At 38.1% G+C, this 21,641-nt stretch overlaps 2 protein-coding genes across 2 annotated transcripts in view; both read right to left on the bottom strand.

Annotated features, from left to right (window-relative positions):
* Positions 1-21,641, bottom strand: part of LOC118805159 — a 1,027,118-nt gene that overhangs the window by 453,803 nt on the left and 551,674 nt on the right. The window lies entirely within an intron of this gene.
* LOC118806229 (V-set domain-containing T-cell activation inhibitor 1-like) lies at positions 976-20,723 on the bottom strand. Its single transcript, XM_036567700.1, has 5 exons — positions 20,675-20,723; positions 19,976-20,320; positions 19,329-19,676; positions 19,055-19,156; positions 976-1,208 (listed from the first exon to the last, which is right to left on the bottom strand). Exons 1-5 carry the CDS (start codon positions 20,721-20,723, stop codon positions 976-978), a joined length of 1,077 nt encoding a protein of 358 aa, XP_036423593.1.

Here is a 21,641-nt window from a genome sequence, read left to right as displayed (position 1 = left end):
TCTTCAGTGGCCAGGACCTCCCAAAAAACACTTTAACTGATCCTCACTATCCCATCCAAACTCCCAACACAAAGAAGATTGTGCAACGGTAAGGTGGCAGGCTTACCTCACGTAGGGATTGAATCAGTGGTCCCTGTGTATGGAAACCAGAGTGCTCTGAGGCAAGCCACCAACCAAGCACAGGGGTGGACTCAAGAGCAAAGCAGTAAATACTCAAAAAGTGGGGGAATATAAGCATAAGAAGAGAACTAATTCTAAGTTCTTGGGGTGAACAGAGGACTCAGGACAACGGTTGGTTCGGCTTGCGGCTCTGTGCAGGGCTCACTTAACGTGATCTTGTCTGACTTTTGCCAGTACTGCGGAACATCACCATGTCACATGACATTAACATCTCTTGGGAGCAAGGTGGCTGCAGTTTCTGAAGCCAGGCACTGCAGTTGTTCTCCATTTGCACAAGCTACAACATACCTTTGTGATGTCAGAACATCACCCTCATTGGTTAGAGCCTCCGATGACAAACATGTTGTGTTACATATGTTACCTTTCTTATTCTCTCCCAAAGAGGATGACATTAATTTGATTCCTTCCTTCTAGCTGTATGTTTTTTTTACATATGGCCACCATACACTATAGTTTTAATTTTCAGCATTTATTTTGAGCACATCAATTTCATCTGTAACAAAAAAGGCAAACGCTGTGAGATCATAGTTGTTAGCTCAGTAGGGGAAGCAGAATATGTCTGACATGAAGGCAGTGTTTTTATACCCCTGCAGTCATTGGCAGCTTATGTTGACCAAGTCAGGATAAGTCAAAAAAGAATGCAGCCATTAATTAACTCAAGGGAGAAACGGAAAGCTCGAGAATGCTCTAAGCCGGAGCAGAGTTGAACCTCCGACCTCTGTGCTGAAGGTCCAATGTGCTAACCAGTGCATCACTGGGATGGCCTAGCTGGAGGCTGGGATGTTACAGTACCCCCTAACCAAATGTGCTGAGAGGCAGGGGCCAGAGCAAGGGGCTGCAGAGGACCAGCTTGAGGCGAGAGATGTGGAAGGTCAGGTTTGTGGACAAGGAGCGGGAGGGGAGGAGGAGCCAGTAGGACACTGGATTGACCTGCTGCACCACCTTGAAGGGCCCCACATACCACGGAGCAAGTTTGCGGGACACAACTCTTAGAGGCAGGTCTTTGGCATAGAGCCAGACCTGCTGCTCTGGCCAAAATGAGGGTTTTTGCACTGCTGAGGCCTTTTATAGTGAAACGTGGGCCTTCCACCAAACCCGGCGACACCGCTGCACAAGAAGACGTGCAGCAGGGAACTCAACTTCAGACTCCGGCTCTGGGAATATGGATGAAGGATACACCAAACATGACCAGTGAGGAATGCCACAAGGTGTTATAGGCATTCTATGCCCAGAGCAGGTGCTCAGGTTACCAGCTTTGTCGAGAGCACTTGCATGTGGCAATGTGAACTCAAGACTGAGTGGAGAGTTACATGTGTGCTTTCCTAAAGAAGGGTGGTGAACAGCTGACAACAGTCAGACTTAATCAGCCTGGTTCAGTTCTCTTCCTCCCTCTTGTGGCTGGGGGTGGCCAGGACGTTACAGACATTCTGGAGCTGATAAAATGTACAATGAGTGCAGATACAAGGTAAGTGTATCTAATGAAGTGGACAGTGAGTGTATCCTTGCACAAATGATGATGATGATGATGATGATGATGATGATTATTAGGGTTCAAGCATGCAATGCATTGAACCCTATTGGAATTGTGAGAATTTTTCTTCTTATTATTATTATTATTTTTCTGCCCTGAAACAGAACGCACAGCCCAAACCGTAAGTCCTAGAGACACCAAACTTGGTCTACTGGTAGTAGTCCCTCCCGCTACTCAGGCGCAAGGAATCAGCCCAGTCGGCCACAAGGGGGCGCTACAGCGCAGGTCAACGCGTTTGGGTCTATATCTCCTAAACTAGATTTTTGCCAGACAAGCCATATTTTTTTCCTGATTCTATGGGTCTATGGGTAAATAAACCTTTTGGCTATTTTGATTATTTAGCTCCGCCCACTTAGATTTTTCGCAATACTGCAAAATGTGCAAAACCTACTTTTGTGTACTAGTCCTCCAATCTTTGCCCAATCCTCATGTGTTTGGTGTCAAAAAATTCAGAATAGTGTCCTGGTCAATAATTATCAAAAACATTTTGAGTTTTCTATACAACATGTCTGCCATATGCAAATGAACCCTTCTGGATAAATTCAAAATAATTCAGAATTAATTGAAAAATCTGTAACTCAAGAATTCTTCAGCCAAAAAATTTCAAACTTGACTGGCCATGTCAGTAGCCCATTCTGAGGTAGCCATTCGATTTTTGTGCGCATAAGTAATTAGGGGGCGGAGCAACAAAAACAGGGCATTTTCTCTGCCTCTGAACATCCTATCAAGCTGAAACTTTGCATCCAGCATCCTCTCGCCAGTCTACAAGTGTGCATTGAAGGACGTTTGGATACATCGAAATTTGTGGTCGCCATCGGCCAATAAGCATTCAGCAGGCCATTTGACAGGCTTAACATTGACCAATCATGACGAAACTTGACTGGTGTCTATATGTAGCCACTTTCTAACAACCAGTCGAGTTTCAAAAGATTTGACCACTGGGGGGCGCAATTTCAAAAATGTACATATTATTACATGTTATTACAATATTATTACAATTTCCACCTACAGCCTATTGTAGTACAGTGTGACAAACAATTTTGCCTATACATGTTTATTAAAAATCTGTATAGTTTTTTTGTAATCGATAAATGTTTGAAAACCCTACTTTTCGAACTAGTCTCTGGATTTTGATCCAATCTTATCAAAGTTGGTCTAGAACAATTCTTTGGCATCTGTAGGTAAATAATTATCAAAAACATTTTGACTTTTCTACTCAGGGTCATGTGAATTAATCACCAAATTCCTGCATATGTGGCATTGTTAGCTTGGTTAGCTATAACTCAACATTCATTGGTCAGATCATGTTCAAACTTTGAGTATTTATACAAATTGAGATTCTAATGGAGTATGCCAAGTTTGGTCCAGATTGGCCTTTGGACGCGCTTCAGCACTCAAAAACACTGAAAAATCAATAAAAATTGCTATTACAATGTTATTACAAGGCCCACATATAAACAAATGGTGTCATGTGACTCAGTCCACTAAGATGAACAACTTTCTAATTACATGTTATGTCAAAAATTGCACTGCTTGTCTTTTATTTTGGCTTATTCATTCAAAGATTTCACTATACAAAGACTTACTATACAAAGGCTTGAGGCTTTTCTAGGCCTATTATAATAAAAGGCTTGAGGCCTTTTTAGGCCTAATGGGCGAAACCAAAAGCTTGAGGCCTTTTTAGGCCTAATGGCCTAAACCAGAAGCTTGAGGCCTTTTTAGGCCTAATGGGCTAAACCTGCAGGAGGGCCCGTACTGCTGTTGCATGCTTGAACCCGCTCATTGCCGCTTGCGGCTATATTTATTATTATTATTATTATTATTATTATTATTATTATTATTATTATTATTTTCATAAATGTATTAAAGAAGAAACAATTATTAGAGGCATTTTGTATATGAGAGAAAATATTTGATATTTTTATTTACCTGAAATGATTGCACAAATACAAGACACTGTCACTATTGCCAACATTACACTTGTTTCAGCCAGGGGCAAATGGATTTCTTTAAGATGAGAAAACTCAACTAGATGAGAAAAAAGAAGAAGACACATTTGTGATTCAGTGCAGACAGAACAGATATTGTCAAGCTCTTCAGATTGTAAGGTCTGATCTGAACTCAAACATATTAACACATGAGACTGTACCTAGTATTTAATTGGTAAATATGTAGGAATTACAAGTAATTTGAGTCCTCTAGATGCATCATCTACAGGACTTTGAGAGGTATGGATATATCTTCACTGTGAAATACTGTGGTTGTTCTGTATCCTGAGGTAGGCCACAATGCCATATCCACTCTCACTTTCATCTGAAAAGTGATGCAAGTGATTGTGGATTAGTTATCCAAAGTCCTGTGTTTTAATGCATCCTTCAAGCTTGAATACATTCACTTGTTGAAAGTCTAACAACCATTTAATACACTGTTCTTTGAGGATTTGGGGAATATGAACATCCCAGTCCGGGATCCTGTAGCATGAGTTTGGCTAGAGGTGATGGTGGTGCCACATACCTTAAAGGGTCATAAACTGAGCTGACAACAGACCACATCCCATGCCTTGTGTATGAAATGTACTATATAAATAAACCTGAATTGCCGTGCCTTTGCCTGTCACCTTGAATTTAATGTGTCAGTCTGAACGCGCCAATGGATTCCAAGAGGTCTTTCAACTGGCAGCTCATCTCAGTGCAGATTCAGCTCACTAACATTTTTTGATCATGTCTGGAACGGCTTGTAAAATTTGGAAGCCTCCTCACTGACAAAGAACAGCAAGATCTTTGACCATTTGGATAGCTTCTCCTCCAGAGGCAAGCTCAGTAACAGTCTGAATACCTTCAAAAAACTAGCTGAAGTCAACTTCCTGTCTCAACAATGTCATTGGATCCTATTCTAATTAACCCTGTTGCAACCATATTTCTATGTATCCTCCACTTATGTTCTTTGTTCTTTATTGTTTTGTATGGGTTTTTTTTTTTGTACTTTCCCTGCATTGTTTTGTTTATTATTATTATTGTTGTTGTTGTTGTTGTTGTTGTTGTTGTTGTTTTATTTTTGTATCCTAATCCTCACTATGTTGGGTCAGTTGTGCAGAAGAAATTCTTGCTGACCGTGTCAGTTACTGTCCTCTACAGTATTTCTGAGAGAATGGCAAGCAGAGCTGTTGATGACACCTCTAAAAGCAGATTAGCAGTCATCCTGTACAAATAACCGTAAAGCAAGAACTAAAGAAAGTCTGTATGTTTCTCTGTCACTCTGATTTGATGAGACGTGGACTAGCATCAGTCATGCATTCAACATTGTCTAACCCTGAATAGAACTCCTAACAAAGAAGCTGTTAAAAGAAGTGTTCTTGAATGTAACTTCACAGTTTTTTAATCACCTCCCCACATGCACTAAACCTTACTTACCTGAGAATATAGCTGTTGCTATGATTGAGTAAAGAAGTGGAGCACTCAGAATCCTCACTTCTTTCACCAAGCGTTCTGTAAATCATATGTGTAGTTAGATAAGTAAATACGTTATCAGAATGGCCCTCTATGACCTGCTTTATATTATCAGCTAATTAAAAGACTTTTGTGAGTTGGAAAGTGTGTAAATCAGTGCAGTACTGAACCTCTTCCAGACTGCAGTCTCCTACACTGATGCTAACAGCTGTATTCATTTATTTATTATATTATATTTTATTCTGAATTGTTTTAATATCATACCTGGAAGTGTGTTGAGATAAGGAGCAGTCTTCATCAACATCAGACACTGTGCAAGACTGACCGCTGCACAAATGATGACCTCACTGAGAAATCCTGTAGATTAAAGTTAGGAAGCATAAGATCAGATCTGTAAGCCTGTATAGGAGTAATTCTAGATGAATCTCTCAGTGATTCCCAGAGCTGTTTAATTCTTACTGCTCTCTTACATCCTGAACTGTATCAAGTACTACATAGTGACACTCTTACTAAATGCATCATGCCAAATTTAGTGTTTTGTCTCTGAACTCCAGTACTACATTTGAAAAGGACCAATGATTGAGGTTAAAATGCAGAATGTTCAGATTTTATTTGAGAGTATTCACTTCAGTACTGAGTAAACCAAGTAAGAATTACATCCACTAGTTCCCATGGACCCCTGTCAAATTTCAGGGGTCCGTAAATAATTGGACAGTTGGTTTCTCAGTTGTTTCTTGACCAGGTTTGTAGGTCTGTCATTAGTTCATGCACAAGAGAAGTGATAAATGTTCCAGAGCTGATTCCAGATGTGTAGTTTAAATCAGAAATATCGGTAACACTTTACAACACTGGTCCACAAATAAGCATGTATTAATACTTAACTAATGCTTTCATCAAGTGAATTAATGCATGGACTAATACTTAATGCATCAGGAAATAATGAAGTGTATACATTAATAAAGAACTGCATCAGATATAAATTGTCATTAATAATGGTAATAATTAAGTATTAACATATTTCTAATTTATTCTGTTAATTAATACCATGAATTGATATATTATTTAAAGCCTTTTCTATAATGCATAATGTCTGATTGAGATTATGTAGGTTAAACACAAATTATAGGCTAATAACTAAACCACTAATATTTGTGCATAATTCACATTATAGGTTTATATAATGTCAAAAAAGGTAGTAAACATGCTCAGAATATTAAAATATAATTTTGTACAGCTTTTGGGTAAAATATATATATGAATGATATGTTATGTTAATTCCTTGAGGTTTGTATTATTTGATTGTAAAATCATTCATATCCAATAAGTTACCAGTAATGTAATCTGCTAAAGGTAAACCAATACATCACATGATAAACAAACCACTTTTTAACAGCACTGCAAAAAGTATGTATCATCAGGTTAAATATGTAACACATCAATTGTTTGATATAATGTAGTAAAATAACTGAGGTAATAATTTTGCGTGACATTGTTCTACATTCAGCATTAAGTAATGATGATGTGCCCCACCAAGTAAAGTCATGGTGTAAATATATGTCAACATGTCGTCGGTAATACATTAATATATCATTAATTAAATGTGGACAGGATGCAATTGGAAAGACTAGCGTCTGTGCCAAATCAATACTTATTTACTCAATACTTAATACTTACTTATTTACTGTCATTCTTCTGTTATGCCTTTTTCAGTTATTGCTTCTATCACTGAACTAAACGTGTCCCAAAGGCTAAAATCTCATTAATGGATGGTAAATAAGGCTGGAATGTTTTAGTGATTAGCACAAAATATTCTCATATCCAACAGAAACGCGGTGCTGCAGAGTGCATGCATCCAGCGAGAGCCCCTCTGTGTGCGACTGAAATCATGCCTGAACATAAATACTCAGTGGGCTATGTAGCCTTAGCAGTGTGAAACGGGCTGGGAAAATCAGAGTAATATTTAAGGACAGACAGTATTAAAACACTCTGACCACCTGTTTTATCTCGCAAAAATTCTGAGTAATTTTATTCTGTGTTTGTCCAGCATGATTGTGAATCCCCCTGTCTTGCGCGCCCCAGTGGGACAGAAAGGATAGAAAAATACAAACAGTGGAAGTTTGTCTCTGAGTCTGATTTCACTAAAACACACCTGGAATGGCTGCACATTTAGAAGAAAAATGTCTATCATTTTAAAACACCTTCACAAAGACAGCGCTGAGCAAACTTCTCTGTTCACGGGGTTTCAGCAGCGCGCTGATTCGACATGAAATGCATGTTAGTTAAACTACATCCTTTTTTCCTCATATTTTCAAGAAACATTTGAAAATTGTGTTTCAATAAATGGTCTTCGTTGATAATTCCGTGTAGTGGTTTTGAGTGATTTCACTAATAATTTACTTCTTGTACACTGTAAATTAATCATATATGAATATATTAAGTAATGACTTGTAAATACATATTTACATCATGACTTTACTTGGCGGGGCACATCATAATGAATTAATGATGAATTTAGACAAGTTACATGATATATAAATGTACTGACTAATGATGTGCAGGCATGTTAAGCAATGAACTATATCATATGTCATTATCAAATGTATCATGGTGTTTACACCCATAAAAATAAAAGAGAAAAGAAAGAAAAAAGAAAAAATAATAGGTAACACAAAAATAAAAGTAAACATTATAGGTATAAAATTAATGGACATAATAATTGGTACAAAAACAAGTACTGACCAAAAAGTCTGAAGCTATAGCATCTTTTGACTACCCTTTATAAATCATATACAATCCTGCATTTAAACAATAGAGAAATATCAGAACAGACAGAAAACCATTTCAGAACATTTCATACATAATAATGATCACTCCTCAGTTTTATAAGTGCTGACCTCCTTATTTTTAAACATAGTGAGCTACACATTCACAATTCCTTATCACAATTATTCCACAAACAAACCCCTTTGACAGATACACATCCATCCATCCATCATCTAAACCGCTTATCCTTCTGGGTCGCGGTGGGGTGCTGGAGCCTATCCTAGCTGTCACTGGGCGGAAGGCAGGATACACCCTGGACAGGTCGCCAGTCCATCGCAGGGCAGACAGACAGACATACACATTCACACATAGGGGCAATTTAGCATGTCCAATCAGCCTGACTGCATGTCTTTGGACTGTGGGAGGAAACCGGAGTACCCGGAGGAAACCCACACAGACACGGGGAGAACAGGCAAACTCCACACAGAAACGACCCTGGTCACCCGGCCGGGAATCGAACCCAGGCCATTCTTGCTGTGAGGCGACAGCGCTACTCACTGCGCCACCGTGCCGCCCAGATACACATCTATTTTTTAAATTTGTTTGCTATTACTTTTTAAACATACGTTTTCTCAAAGTCCATATTTGCTCTCTTTAATTGCAAACAGCTTCTGAATACAGATTGGTAATAAATAGTTTTGTGCTTTGAACATTATCTGTGCAGTTTGAAGGTGAGTAGATCCCTGAATTTTATTCTTGGTTTGTTGATTTCCAAATATTATAAAGTTTATTCTACTACTTACATTTAGGGATAACTTGTTTATATTAAACCATTTCTTTAAAACTTTCAATTCCCTTACCTCTGTATTCAATAGCTGCTCCAGAGCGATATAAATTAGTATCATCAAGAAATAAAACACATTTTAGCAATTTAGACAATTTACAGATAACATTTATATACAGTGTAAACAATATGGGTTCTAACACTGAACCTTGTGGCACTCCACAATCGACTCTCAGTAGTTTAGACTGGATGTTATTCATTTGTACATATTGATATCTATTATCAAGGTAACTCTTGAGCCATGAGTATGCTGCTCCTCTAAAACCACATCTTTCCAGTTTATTCATTAGTAAGTCATCATCAATAGTGTCAAATGCTTTTTTAAGTCTATAAACACCCCAACAGTATATTCCTTGTTGTCTATTGCAGTTGATATTTCTTCTACCAGTTGCATCACTGCCATCGAGGTTTGCTAGCTATTTGCTCTAAAACCATACTGATGATCACTCAATAGGTTGTGTTTTTCTATGAAACTATTAGGCTTGCCTACAAACAGTCTCTCTAAAATCTTTGAGAACTGGAAGAGCAGAGAAACTGGTCTATAATTGAAGAACTGGTGCCTGTCTCCATTTCTATACATTGGAATAATTTTTGCTGTGTTCATATTATTAGGAAACAAACCTGTTTTGAAAGACTCATTGCAGATATGTGTAACAGGTTTCACATACATTCTATAATAACTGAATTAACTGATTAACTGAAGACATGTCAATCTAAGTCCAATCAGTGGACTTTTTATTTATTTATTTATTTATTTATTTATTTAAATATCCAGAATTTCCTTTTCATCAGTTCTCCTAATATAGATGGAGTAAGGGTTTTTATGAACAATATCTTTATCTACACCATCCTTATTTCTTGGCTCTGCGATCTCTTTTTGCTAAATTAAATCCAACATTTATAAAATAGTCATTAAATTCATTAGAAATTTCTTTTGTTTTACTTATAATTATATTGTCTTTTTTTTACAAAATAATCTGGTGTCTGCTCTTCCTGCACCCTTTTAAATGATGCTATTTAGCACACTCCATGTTCATTGAGTGTTGTTTCTGTATCGCTATAATTTCTGATAATATTCCTTCTTGCTAAATCTCATAAGACTTGTTCATTTATTTTGACATATTTTATATTTGTTTTCTGCTTCTTTTGTTCTTTGTTTTAAAAATCTCTTGTATAATATTTTTTTCTTTTTTACATGCATTTGCTATTTCTTTAGTAATCCATGGTTTAGCTGCATATTTATGCCTTCTTGTAAATTTTCTTAAAGGACAGTTTTTTTTTTTTTATATAACTGTACTAATGTGGTCATAAAGGCATCATAGGCTTTATTTGGGTCATCATTTGCACACACCTCAGTCCAGTTTTGTTTCATTAAGTCCACCTTGAGAGCAGCGATCGCTTCTGGAGTTCTATGTCTAGTTATTTTAAAAGTGTTTAATCTGTGTTTAATATTTACATAAAATGTTTTTTGATGGATTGCGAAGACTGGAAGATGGTCACTTATATCATTTATGAGCAACGTACCTACTATTGTGCTTTCAATTCTGTTCGTGAATATGTTGTCGATCAATGTGGCAGTGTCCGTTGTTATTCTTGTTGGTTTTGTAATCACTGGGAATAGATTTGTTGCTGTACATTGTACTGATAAAATCTGTTGTCCTTTTATGTCTTTTATTTCTTTAGATTTAACAAATAAATATTAAAATCACCACATAAAATTTGTACCTTATTATCATTCAATTTATCAGAAATACCACGTAATTTATCAGTGAATGTATCAATACAGGTGCCTGGTGTTCTATTTACACAGCTGATTACATATTTTTAGATTGTTTTACATCAATTTCTGTAGTTATACATTCCATTGTTATCTATAGCATTTGACATGTACTGCATTTTAAATGTGTGTCATCGTACAGAGCAACGCCTTCCCTATTTTATTGTTCCTATTAACTGTAAACAGCTCATATCCGTTCAGTCCAACATGATAAACTTTCTTATCATCAAGCCAAGTTTCAGACACAGCAATGACATCAAATTTACTAAATGTACTTAAATAATCCTTGATTTTCGGTAAATTACGATAAAGACCTCTACTGTTAAAGTGGATTATTGATAAAGCACTTTCCATATTCACATTATTATTGAACTGTTCCTCTGTGTAATACTCACAATTGTGGTTACTGTTATTGTAGAAGTGAATTTCTGGGTCAGTGTAATTTCCGAACTCGTATATTTTTTATGTTCCATATGGTCAAAGATGTTCATACTTGCTACACAGTTTGTGTGGATGGTCCCCCACACCATCTTTGTTATCCATGAACTCTTCATCATCAATGTCTTTGAACGGGGATAAATAACCCTCGTTAAAGACTATCATTTAGTGAAGTCTAGTTCATGTAAAATGCTCAGTCACACAATCCAAATCATACTAATCTACTGTCATCAATATCTCCCATAGTGCAGTGTAACAGGACAAGCAATGAGATGTTTATAATTCATCATTTGTACAGGTCAAAGTCTTTCAGACCTCTGATCGTGATGACTTTGCTTCCTCCGATGTTCACTGTATCACTACATCTGTCTTTTTTCCTGGCACATCATTAATGATTAAGCACATCAGCATCACATCGCGAGTGCATGAAACTGAGTCCAGCCCTTGTCTTGTGATTGTAATGAAATTTCTGATAATTCATCAATCATTAAATGTTCACATAGCGACACCATTGATTTTCCTGCAGATTAGTGTATTGGTTATTAGCCTACATCATCTCAATCAGACATTATGCATTATAGAAAGGTTCCTAATTAATATATTAAGTCATGGTATTAATTAACAGACTGAGTTAGAATCGTGTTAATAATTAATGATTACTTTTATTTATGGTACTTTATATTTGATTCAGTTTTTTATTAACATATACACTTCATTATTTCCTGATGTATTAATCATTAGTCCATACAGTAATTTGTGATGAAAGCATTAGTTAAATATATATACATGCTTGTTTTTGGCCTGGTGTTGTAAAGTGTTACAGAAATATCTTAATGTTGTTTCCAACAAAAGAACTTAGAAGGTGTCAATGTAGTTAAACAGACCACCATGAGACTGAACACATCAGAATAAATGTACCGGAGACAGAACAAAAACATTCTGTTTATAAAGAGTCTGATGTGTGTCTGAGTAGTTTCAAAAATGACATAAATAAAAAATTATCGCATAAAATACCATAAGAGAAAAAAATACCCCAGAATAAGTTCAATGGGTTTACCTTTTAAGAAACAAACCACTAATACATTTGAATAAAAGCCATTGTAACTAATTATGGCAAATATCTGAGGAGTTCTGAGCCTTATTTACAGATAAGGTGATGATTAGCATGTAGCAGATAAATATGATCAGCAAATGTGGAGAATAGAGCATGACTTTGGAGTGCAAAGGGTGGAGTGGAAAGAACGTTATAAAGGTGTAGTACTTTTACTCAACAGACTGTCACACAACCAGAGCATAAATCGCACCTGACTAAACTAAACGTGAGGAGTTCATTTATTAAAATCTTTATTAAATATCTATTAAATATCTTCATTTTAATGAGTTTCTAAATCATGTTTTATTGTGTATTCCATATCAAATTGCAGTTGGTTTGTTTTGATTAAGTAAAAATAACTCAACAAATAAGGTGACTAACAAAATTAAACTTTATTTTTTTTACTTTAAATCTTAATTTTTGTCAAAAGCAAATAACTCCAATGGTCGTTTCATGTTTCAGAGACAAACAAAGCCATTTAATGGACACAAGTTTCTTTTAAGATAAATATTTGACATCTTTACCATAAAACAATCAGGTAAAGATCTGAAAACTGACCACAAACAGCCATTAATGATCAATATTAGTCATCTATAAGATCAGAGCTCAGAAAATCCTCAGGCTGAGTCTCAGAAATCTCACTGCTCCCTATAGAGTCACTATGAGTTATGAAATTTTGTATAATAATAATAATAATAATTATTATTATTATTATTATTATTATTATTATTATTATATTGGTCTTTGTCCAGTATGAATCGTCTCTCATGGCTGAATCCAGAGTGGTTCTCTGTGAGACTCTGAGCTCTGTTTAGATCAGTAGCCGTTAGTTTAAGACCTGCTGCTCTCTGTAGGAGAAGGAGCCGTTTGAGATTCTGCCTCAAACAGTTGGCAGCAGTACTGCACCCCCTGACCCGAATACTGCGCGCTGATTGGCTGAACACTTTATTATGAGTGATCCTTTGTAGATGATTAATAAACTTTACAGAGTATCAGTAACACATCAACAACATATCAGTGAAGTATCAGTAGTGACGCATCTGAATACACTGAAGTCAATATGTTGAAGATGTTCTGTTGATGCATTACTTAATGTAAGTAATGTATTGTTGAACCATGAAGCAGATTTAATGTTACTTCCATTAAGGAGAACCTAACCCTCACCTTGGCCCTAATCCTAACCATAACCTTAAACATAACCCCAAACCTAATCCCTAACCCTCACCCTGGCCCTAATCTTCATCCTAACCTCAAGCAAACCCTAATCCAGTGAAGCTCCAGGTGCAGGATGGTGTCAGTGTGTCTGTATCAGCTTGCTGAGGATGTTAAGATGGTCTGTATTAAACCTGTTACATGTTTAGTTCCTCTCAGATTAAAGATCTACAGATATGAATTTTGATACCAAATAAAGTGATTATAAAGAATGTTTATTTACACAGTGAATTAAAAGTCTCTTGATAGTTTACTGAATGTATTCAGATGCTTCATTACTGCTACACTATTGATATGTTTTTGATGTGTTACTGAGTCTGAGGAGTGTTTATTTCATTTAAAAAGGACACTCAGAATAGTGTTACCAGAATATCTCACCACAGTCAGCTCACTTTTTAAAGGATGGTGTTTATTGTTTTTGGCAAATGAACTCTTCAAGTGTTCCAGTCCTCCTGGAGGGATTGTAGCCTTATAGTCTATAGAAGAGCACTTACTGCAGCGCTCAGCCTCTCTCTCCTCTCTCATAGAAAACAATGAGAACAATCCTAGATTACTATTTAGCACAATCTCTAAATTAACTAAGAACCAAACAGCTACTGAACCCCAGAATCCCAGCAGCAATGATTTTATGAATTTCTTCTATACTAAAATTGAAATGATCAGGCAAAAAATTTAACACTCACAGTCAAACTCTACAAACCTGCTGCCCTACAAAGCCAATTCAGATTTTGAGTGCACTGTAATTCCTCCAGAGAGGTTGGAATCTTTTACATTACTTCAACAAACTGAGCCGGTTAAAATTATTTCCTCCGCAAAATCTTCTACTTGTATATTAAATCCAGTTCCTACGGTTTACTCAAAGAAATTTCCACTGCTATGCTGATGACGCACAATTGTATATATTGACCATATTAAATATATTGACCATATTAAATATATATTAAACTTGTTAAGATTGAAGACTGTATAAAAGACGTAAAGACTGGATGTCGAGTAACTTAACAATTTCTCAGTTGCATCAAGCTCATCTGTAAAAAGCCTTGGTGTCATTATAGACCCTGATCTGTCCTTCGACGCACACATAACTAATATTACTAGAACAGCCTTCCTGCATCTCCGCAATATTGCTAAATTGAGAAATGCATTCTCTCTACAGGATGCAGAAAAGTTAGTTCATGCATTTATTACTTCAAGGCTAGATTACTGTAATGCCCTGCTGGCTGGATGTCCCAGCAAAAGCCTTAACAAGCTTCAGCTGGTCCAGAACGCTGCAGCCAGAGTTCTTACTAGAACCAGAAAGTTTGACCATATCAGCCCAGTTTTATCAACCTTACACTGGTTACCAGTTAAATTTCGGACTGATTATAAAATTCTCTTACTGACTTATAAAGCACTAAACGGACTCGCCCCTCTGTACCTGAGTGAACTTCTCTCTCACTATGAACCATCACGCCTACTTAGATCACAAGGTGCTGCTCACTATTAGTACCTAGAATTAATAAAGTCACATCAGGGGGTGGAGCTTCTCATACAAAGCCCCCCAGAAGAATAATCCTCCAGTCAGTGTTCAGGACTCAGACACAGCCTCAGTCTTTAAGTCTAGGCTAAAAACCCACTTGTTTAGTGGAGCCTTTGGTAATTAGTTTTCCCTGTTAGATAAAAGGTGCAGATCTGGGGTTCATGGTCAGAGAGTATTATGGTAAACTGGGAGTGTTGGTGCCGTCGTCCTGCTGCTCACGTGTTCACTCAGGTTTGCTGACGGTGGAGTGGAGGGGCGCCGACATCTCAGGGAGCCTCATGTCTCTGTTACCTTCTGTCTCTCCCTCTTAGTGAGGCTGTGATATCCAGACCTGCCGGAGTCTCTGCTGCTCTGTTACACTGTAATCTGTGATCAGTCACTCTTTACAGAACTGACTCTCTGTGTGTTTCCTTTACTCTGCCGAGTTAAACAGCTGCCCATCCTGGACGTCTGATGATGTTGCTTCTTCTGCCTTGATCGAGTGCCACTGCTCACCAGCCTTCTGGACTGGTTTGACCACCATGGAGCTTCACGCTGTACAACACTTGCATGAACTGACCCACCTGATGCTCAAACTATCTAAACATAGACATCATTTCATCTGCCTCACAATACACTGAGCTCTTCTCATATTCATACTAATGGATCATTATTATATGTTTTCTTACAGCAGTCACTAACGTTCATTAACTCTCATTTTCACTGTGACGAGTTCCTAACAGCAGTCACTGTTTGCCACGAGTAACAGTGACTTTTCCCATTTTACTTTTTTCTGAATTTCCTTTTTCCCTTCATCTTCACAAATAGCATTGTTGACATATAAAAGTTCATGATAGTTATGACCCTCCATTGAGCTCATTTGGAATGAGTTGGAGTGATTATGCTCTATTAAGTACCTTAAGAATGAGAGGGAATGGTGAAGCTCCACTAAGCTAATATGGGATGAGTTGGAGTGCTGAAACTCCAATAATCATCTTTGGGGTGAGTTAGATTGATGGAATTGCACCGAAAATATTTAACATGAATAGGAGTGATTTAGCTCCACTGAACAAACACCTTTGAGAGGGGCTGGAGTGAGGGAGCTCCACTGAATACACTTGGGACGAGTTGAAGTGATTAAGCTCCATTTAACACTTGGGATGAGTTGTAATGATGATGCTCTATTAGCATCTTTTAGATGAGTTTGAATGATGTGGAACTGCTTTGAATTGGCATGATAACGTTCCACATGAACATCTTTAAGATGAGGTGGAGTAATGAAGCCCCATTAAACATCTCTGGGATGATTTGGAGTGATGAAATTCTGTTAACCATTTTTGGTGCAACAGAAAACAACTCCACATCTTTGGGATGACCTGGATTGAAAAAGCTTTACTAAACACCTTCAGTTGGAGCGTAACCAGGTCATGTTCCATCGGCATTCAAGACTGTCAGGGTGGTATCCAACCTGAAGAAGCCCACACTTCACAGCTTTGATGTCAACAGCTACCAACCGGCATCACTCCTTTCTTTCCTCTCAAAAATTCTTGACCATGCAGTCTAATCAACTGTCTTTCTCACTCACTCTGCACCAACTGTGCAGTGATGGAGAAACTCCAAGATCAGCCAAATTGTCATTGGTTCTGATTCCTCTTGACATCTTTGCAGCCATCAACACAATCAACCACAAGATCCTGCTATCCGTCCTCAACAACATTGGAATCACAGCCTCTGCATGGAAGTGGTTTGAGTACCAAGTTTTCAATTGTATTTTGTAAATATAAACAAATTTAGAATTTAATGCCTGCAACACATTCAGAAAAAGTTCAGACAGAGGCATGTTTACAATTTGTTACATCAACTTTCCATTTAATTACACTTTTTAATACCTTGGGAACTGAGAATACTAATTTTTCCAGTTTGTCAAGTGGAATTCCTGTCTATTTTTGCTTGATACAAGATTTCAGCTGCTCAACAGTCCATGGTCATTGTTGTCTGATTCTACTCTTTATGAAGCACTATACATTTTCAATAGGAAACAGACTTGGACGGCAGGCAGGTCAGTCAAGCACACACACTCTATGTCTAGGAAGCCACAAAGTGGTAGCACATGCAGAATGATGCATCTTTAGCACAGAAAACTCAATGTCAGTTTTTTTTTTTCCCCAAAAACAAGTTAAAATGTGGAATCATCTGATCACAGCACACTTTTCCACTGTCTCTCAAACCATCACAAATGAGCTCAGGCCCAGAGAACTCGATGGCGTTTCTGTATAGAATTGATGTATGACTTTTGCCTTGTAAAAGTTGCATTTTTTGTTGCATCAGCATGCAGTGTTGAGTAACATTGGTTTTCTGAAGCACTTCCAAGCCTGTGTGGCTATAATTAACACAGCAGCGTGATGGTTTCTCATGCAATGCTGTCTGAGGACTCAAAGGTCATGCACATTCAACAGTGGTTTCCAGCCTTGCCCTACTTGGATTGAGATTTCTCTGTATTCCCTGAATCTTTTCACATTATTAGGTATGGTAGATGGTAAAATACCTAAATTCTTTGCAATCTTGTGTTGAGAAATGTTTTTTAGAACTGTTTGACAATTCACTCAAAAGGTCTGGCACAAAGTGCTGAGCCATGACGCATTTTTACCCAATCACGACACCCACACCTGTTACCAACTCACCTGCTCACTGTGGAATGTTTCAATATTCTATAAACTTTTCACCCTCATTTTGCCTCTGTCCCAACATTTTTGGGGTGTGTTTCAGGCATCATATTCAAAGGTTTTGGAACATTTTTGGAATCAGTGACAAAGTAATGATGTTCCACTGAAATCCTTTGAGATGAAATGTAACAATGACATTCCAGTAAAATCTTTGAAGTGAGTTTGAGTCATTAAAGCTCCAGTGAGCTCCACTGGGATTAGTATGTGACCTTATTAATGCTGCTGGGGCTGAATGCAATCAAATCCTCACAGCAATGTTCAAACATCTATTGTAAAGTCTTCCCAGAAAAGCAGAGGCTGTTACTTTAGAGGCTGTTATTTAAGGAATGACTGACATACACTATATGAACAAAATTATTGGGACACCTACACATCACACCTACAGGAGCTTTTATGAATCCCATTCTAAATCCATAGACATTAATATGGAGTTGGTCCCCCTTTGCAGCTCTAACAGCTTCTGGGAATCTTTCTACAAGATTTTGGTGTCTGTGGGAATTTGTGTCCATTCATCCAGAAGAGCGTTTGTGAGGTCAGACGCTGATGTTGGACGAGAGGGCCTGACTCACAATCTCCATTCTAGTTCATGTTCAAAGGTGTTGGATGGGGTTGAGGTCAGGACTCTGTGAGGGTCAGTCAAGTTCTTCCACACCAAACTCCCCCAGTCAGGCCTTTATGGAGCTGCTTTGTGCACTGGGGCTCAGTCATGCTGGAACAGGAAAGGTTCGTCCCCAAACTGTTCCCACAAAGTTGGAAGCATAGAATTGTCCAGAATGTCTTGGTGCTGAAGCATTAAGATTTCCCTTCACTGGAACTAAGGGTTCTAGACCAACCCCTGAAAAACAGCCCCATATCATCATCCCTCCTCCACCAAACTCTACAGCTGCACAGTGCAGTCAGGCAGGTAACGTTCTCCTGGCATTCGCCAAACCCAGACTCGTCCATCAGACTGACAGATAGAGAAGCTGATTGGTCACTCCACAGAATAGAGTCTAGTGGCGGCGCTTTACTCCACTCCGCCCCGACAATTGGCAATGGGTGTGGCTGAAACACCTGAATTCAGTGATTAGGAGGGGTGTCCCAATACTTTTGTCCATATAGTGTACTTAATCACAGACAGCCTGTAAAAACTACACGCGCTGCAGATTCATATTTGTATTTTATGATGCACGTTGCTGGAATTTAGAAAAAGTCATTTTCTTGAACTCACCTTCTGTTGACCACAGCCCAAAAGCAATGAGCATGCAAATGTTTGGACAAAAGGCCAGAAAAATATACATGATCATCGCTCGTCTGTCTGTTTCTGAAGAGGAAGAAATAATGACTTTAGTACAGTTCATGTTTTCAGAATTTAGATTCATATTTTCGTTGTTTTATTGATTGAAAATGGCTTTGTTCACTGTCAAATAACTATTTTCAAAAATTACCACCACTATTTAACAGTGATGCCAAAAAATATAACTATCAAAATGAACACCAAAGAACATCTAACAATATAATATCAAAACAGGAATAAATTACATCACTGAATCTTCAGGACACTCTGTACCTTGTTTGTGTAGGAAGATAAAAACAGGGATTCCGAGTCCGACAGCGAGTGTTAATGAAGTGAAACACAGCAGAAGGATGAAAACGTGGAGAGGAGAGAAACCTGTATGAGAAACACAGCAGCTCTTCAACTAGCAGAAGCACAGTGACCGCATTAAAATCATTATTAATCACGTAGAACAACTGAGTCACTTATCTCTTATTTTCAAACATTTCACAATCAGCGATTCATAAATAAATTGAAAGGTATGTTATAGTTAAGGCTCCACTGTTACCTATTTGCTGGATGATCACTGTGGTCTGTCCTGAAAGGTCAGCAGTGTGGACTTCACAGATGAATTCTCCTTTATCTTCCATCCTAACGTCCTTCAGCCTCAGTGAGAAGTTTCCTCGAGGGATTTCAGTCGTGAAGAACTCGGCTCGTTCTCGATAGCTCTCGTGAGAAAACTCTGAGAAGGTCTGGTTTTCTTGAAAGAGCAGAACTGGGATGTCTGGGTATTTTTTCCAGGTCACTTCCTCCAGCTGGTGGACTGGAATCTGTGAGTCTACGGAGCAGCTCAGTATCACCTCCTCACCCACTGAGGTGAAGATGGGGTGGAGCGCTCCCCTCACCACCAAATGCTCTGGAACAGTTCAGACAGAGAAGATGGACACAACATACATTGTAACACTGTTATTGTTATGTATGTACAGCTACTTGAGTTAATACTACTTTCAATGTAAGTGTCTATCACTGTAGCATACAAGTAAAACTGTGTACAGTGAACAAGATTTATAAAATGTGTGCTGCTATTAGAATACATAACATCTTTTTGGGCCAGACTTCAATAGGCAGTCTAAGTATTTTATACACTGCATTAAAATGTCAAGATATTATTTAAGTTTAGCTCAATTACAGATTACAGAGACCATAGTTACCCACCACTCAGTTTAATCTCCACTGTGGTCTCTCTGTAGTCCTGACTGGAGGAAACTCCACACCTGTAAACTCCAGCATCTTCTGGTGTGACGTCACTGAGTAAGATGGAGAAGTTCCCTCTCGATATCTCCTCTGGGAAGAAGTCGGCTCGGCCCCTGAAGCTCTGACTCTGCAGCTCTGCTCTGATTTCTTTCTGCTGGAAAACGTTCACTACAGACTCTGAGTCTGTTCTGCTCCATTCCACTCTGAGACCCTCCAGAGGGAGGGGGTCCTGAGCAGAACACGGCAGCAGCACAGCGCCCCCCAGCGGGACCACCAGAGGACCGGAGGGGCCTTCAACATGGAGACCTGCAGGAACATCAGACAGTAACATCAGTCATGAGTCAGTTAGTTCATCATCTTATTAACATACTATCTGTGTTTTACCAAAACTAATATAATTAATAATGTAAAGGACAGGAAAATAATACCTCATCTACACGGCACAAACTTATCTACATTTTGGAAAAACCTTTTCATTTATACTTGACAAATTACAAATTGAGCAAATATACTTTCACCCTGTGGGTGATGATAACCATAAATAAATAAATAAATAAATAAATAAATAAATAAAAGTGTAATGTAAAATCTCTTATGCATTTCTTTGTTCACTGTAGTGTCCACTGTAGTGCTGTACAGTGTTTATTTTAATGATGTTACCTTGAAGTCCAGCAGCCAGAAGCAGCACAGAGAACAGTAATAAATCCATTTGACCTGCAAAATATAAAAGTTAGGATATGAAAATATCACTGATTAAAGTATATAGTTAAAAACTGAAATGTATAGATATTAACTTACCTGTTTCCCTCTGTGGCTGGTGCAGTCAGAGTGTCTCCTGGAAGACTGGAATGAGGAAAAACACCCTGCAAACTGAGAACCAAGAAGGGGCAGGAGCGTCGTTTTGCCTTAATGGCATTTATTGATATGGGTCAAGATGGTCAAGAGGAAAATATCTAAGTATATTTGAAAGAAGGTTCATTATTGAGGCACAGATGGAGAGACTACTGTGGGCTGTGTGTTCAGATCAGTGTGAAAGACGTAGTGAACAGGCTGGAAAGTGCACTGTACAGGAACATTAAGAAAATCATCTGAATTACAGAGAACATAGAGTTGGAGTAACTCACTGTGACTAGATCTTCACAGTAATCAGTGTTTGCATACTTGGCACCAGATCCAGGAACTGAGTGGCAGAGATTTTACACTGATTTACCCCAACAAATCTGACTCAACCAGTTTAACCACAGTCCTCAAAAAGCATCAGGGCTTCACACAAACACCATGATCATTACAACCTACTGTACTAATGCTGACTCTTCTCATTATGGAGGACAGAGAAAATCACAAATTAGACAATAATCAGTGTTAATCTACCTCAGACTGGATGAGCAGAGCACTTCTGTGAACTGTGAGCTTAAATTCTACTGTTTAAAAACTGAGACTAGAACAGAAATGAGGTTCAGCCTCAAACAGCTTCAGTTACTTTACTGCCTTAAATCTGCCTCACTGTACAGACATCACATCCCACAGCTTCACCAGTGATATATCATTACTGGTGTTGGTATGAAATGATGCACACACACACACACACACAGCCACACACACACACACACACACACCCACACACACA

This window comes from Colossoma macropomum, unplaced genomic scaffold (assembly GCF_904425465.1).
Source record: "Colossoma macropomum unplaced genomic scaffold, Colossoma_macropomum, whole genome shotgun sequence".
Taxonomy (NCBI): Eukaryota; Metazoa; Chordata; class Actinopteri; order Characiformes; family Serrasalmidae; genus Colossoma; species Colossoma macropomum.
The sequence above is the reverse complement of the archived record's forward strand: the minus strand, read 5'-3'. Positions and strand labels throughout refer to the sequence as shown.

Bases quoted from the DNA above. Each gene is read 5' to 3' on its own strand.
- LOC118806229 (XM_036567700.1), bottom strand. From the start codon at position 20,723: ATGGATTTATTACTGTTCTCTGTGCTGCTTCTGGCTGCTGGACTTCAA. The intron at 19,677-19,975 runs GTGGGTAACTAT...GAACTGTTCCAG, and splicing joins AGTGGAGATTAAACTGAGTG to AGCATTTGGTGGTGAGGGGA. The intron at 1,209-19,054 runs GTACAGAGTGTC...CATTTTGGCCAG, and splicing joins TATCTTCCTACACAAACAAG to AGCAGCAGGTCTGGCTCTAT.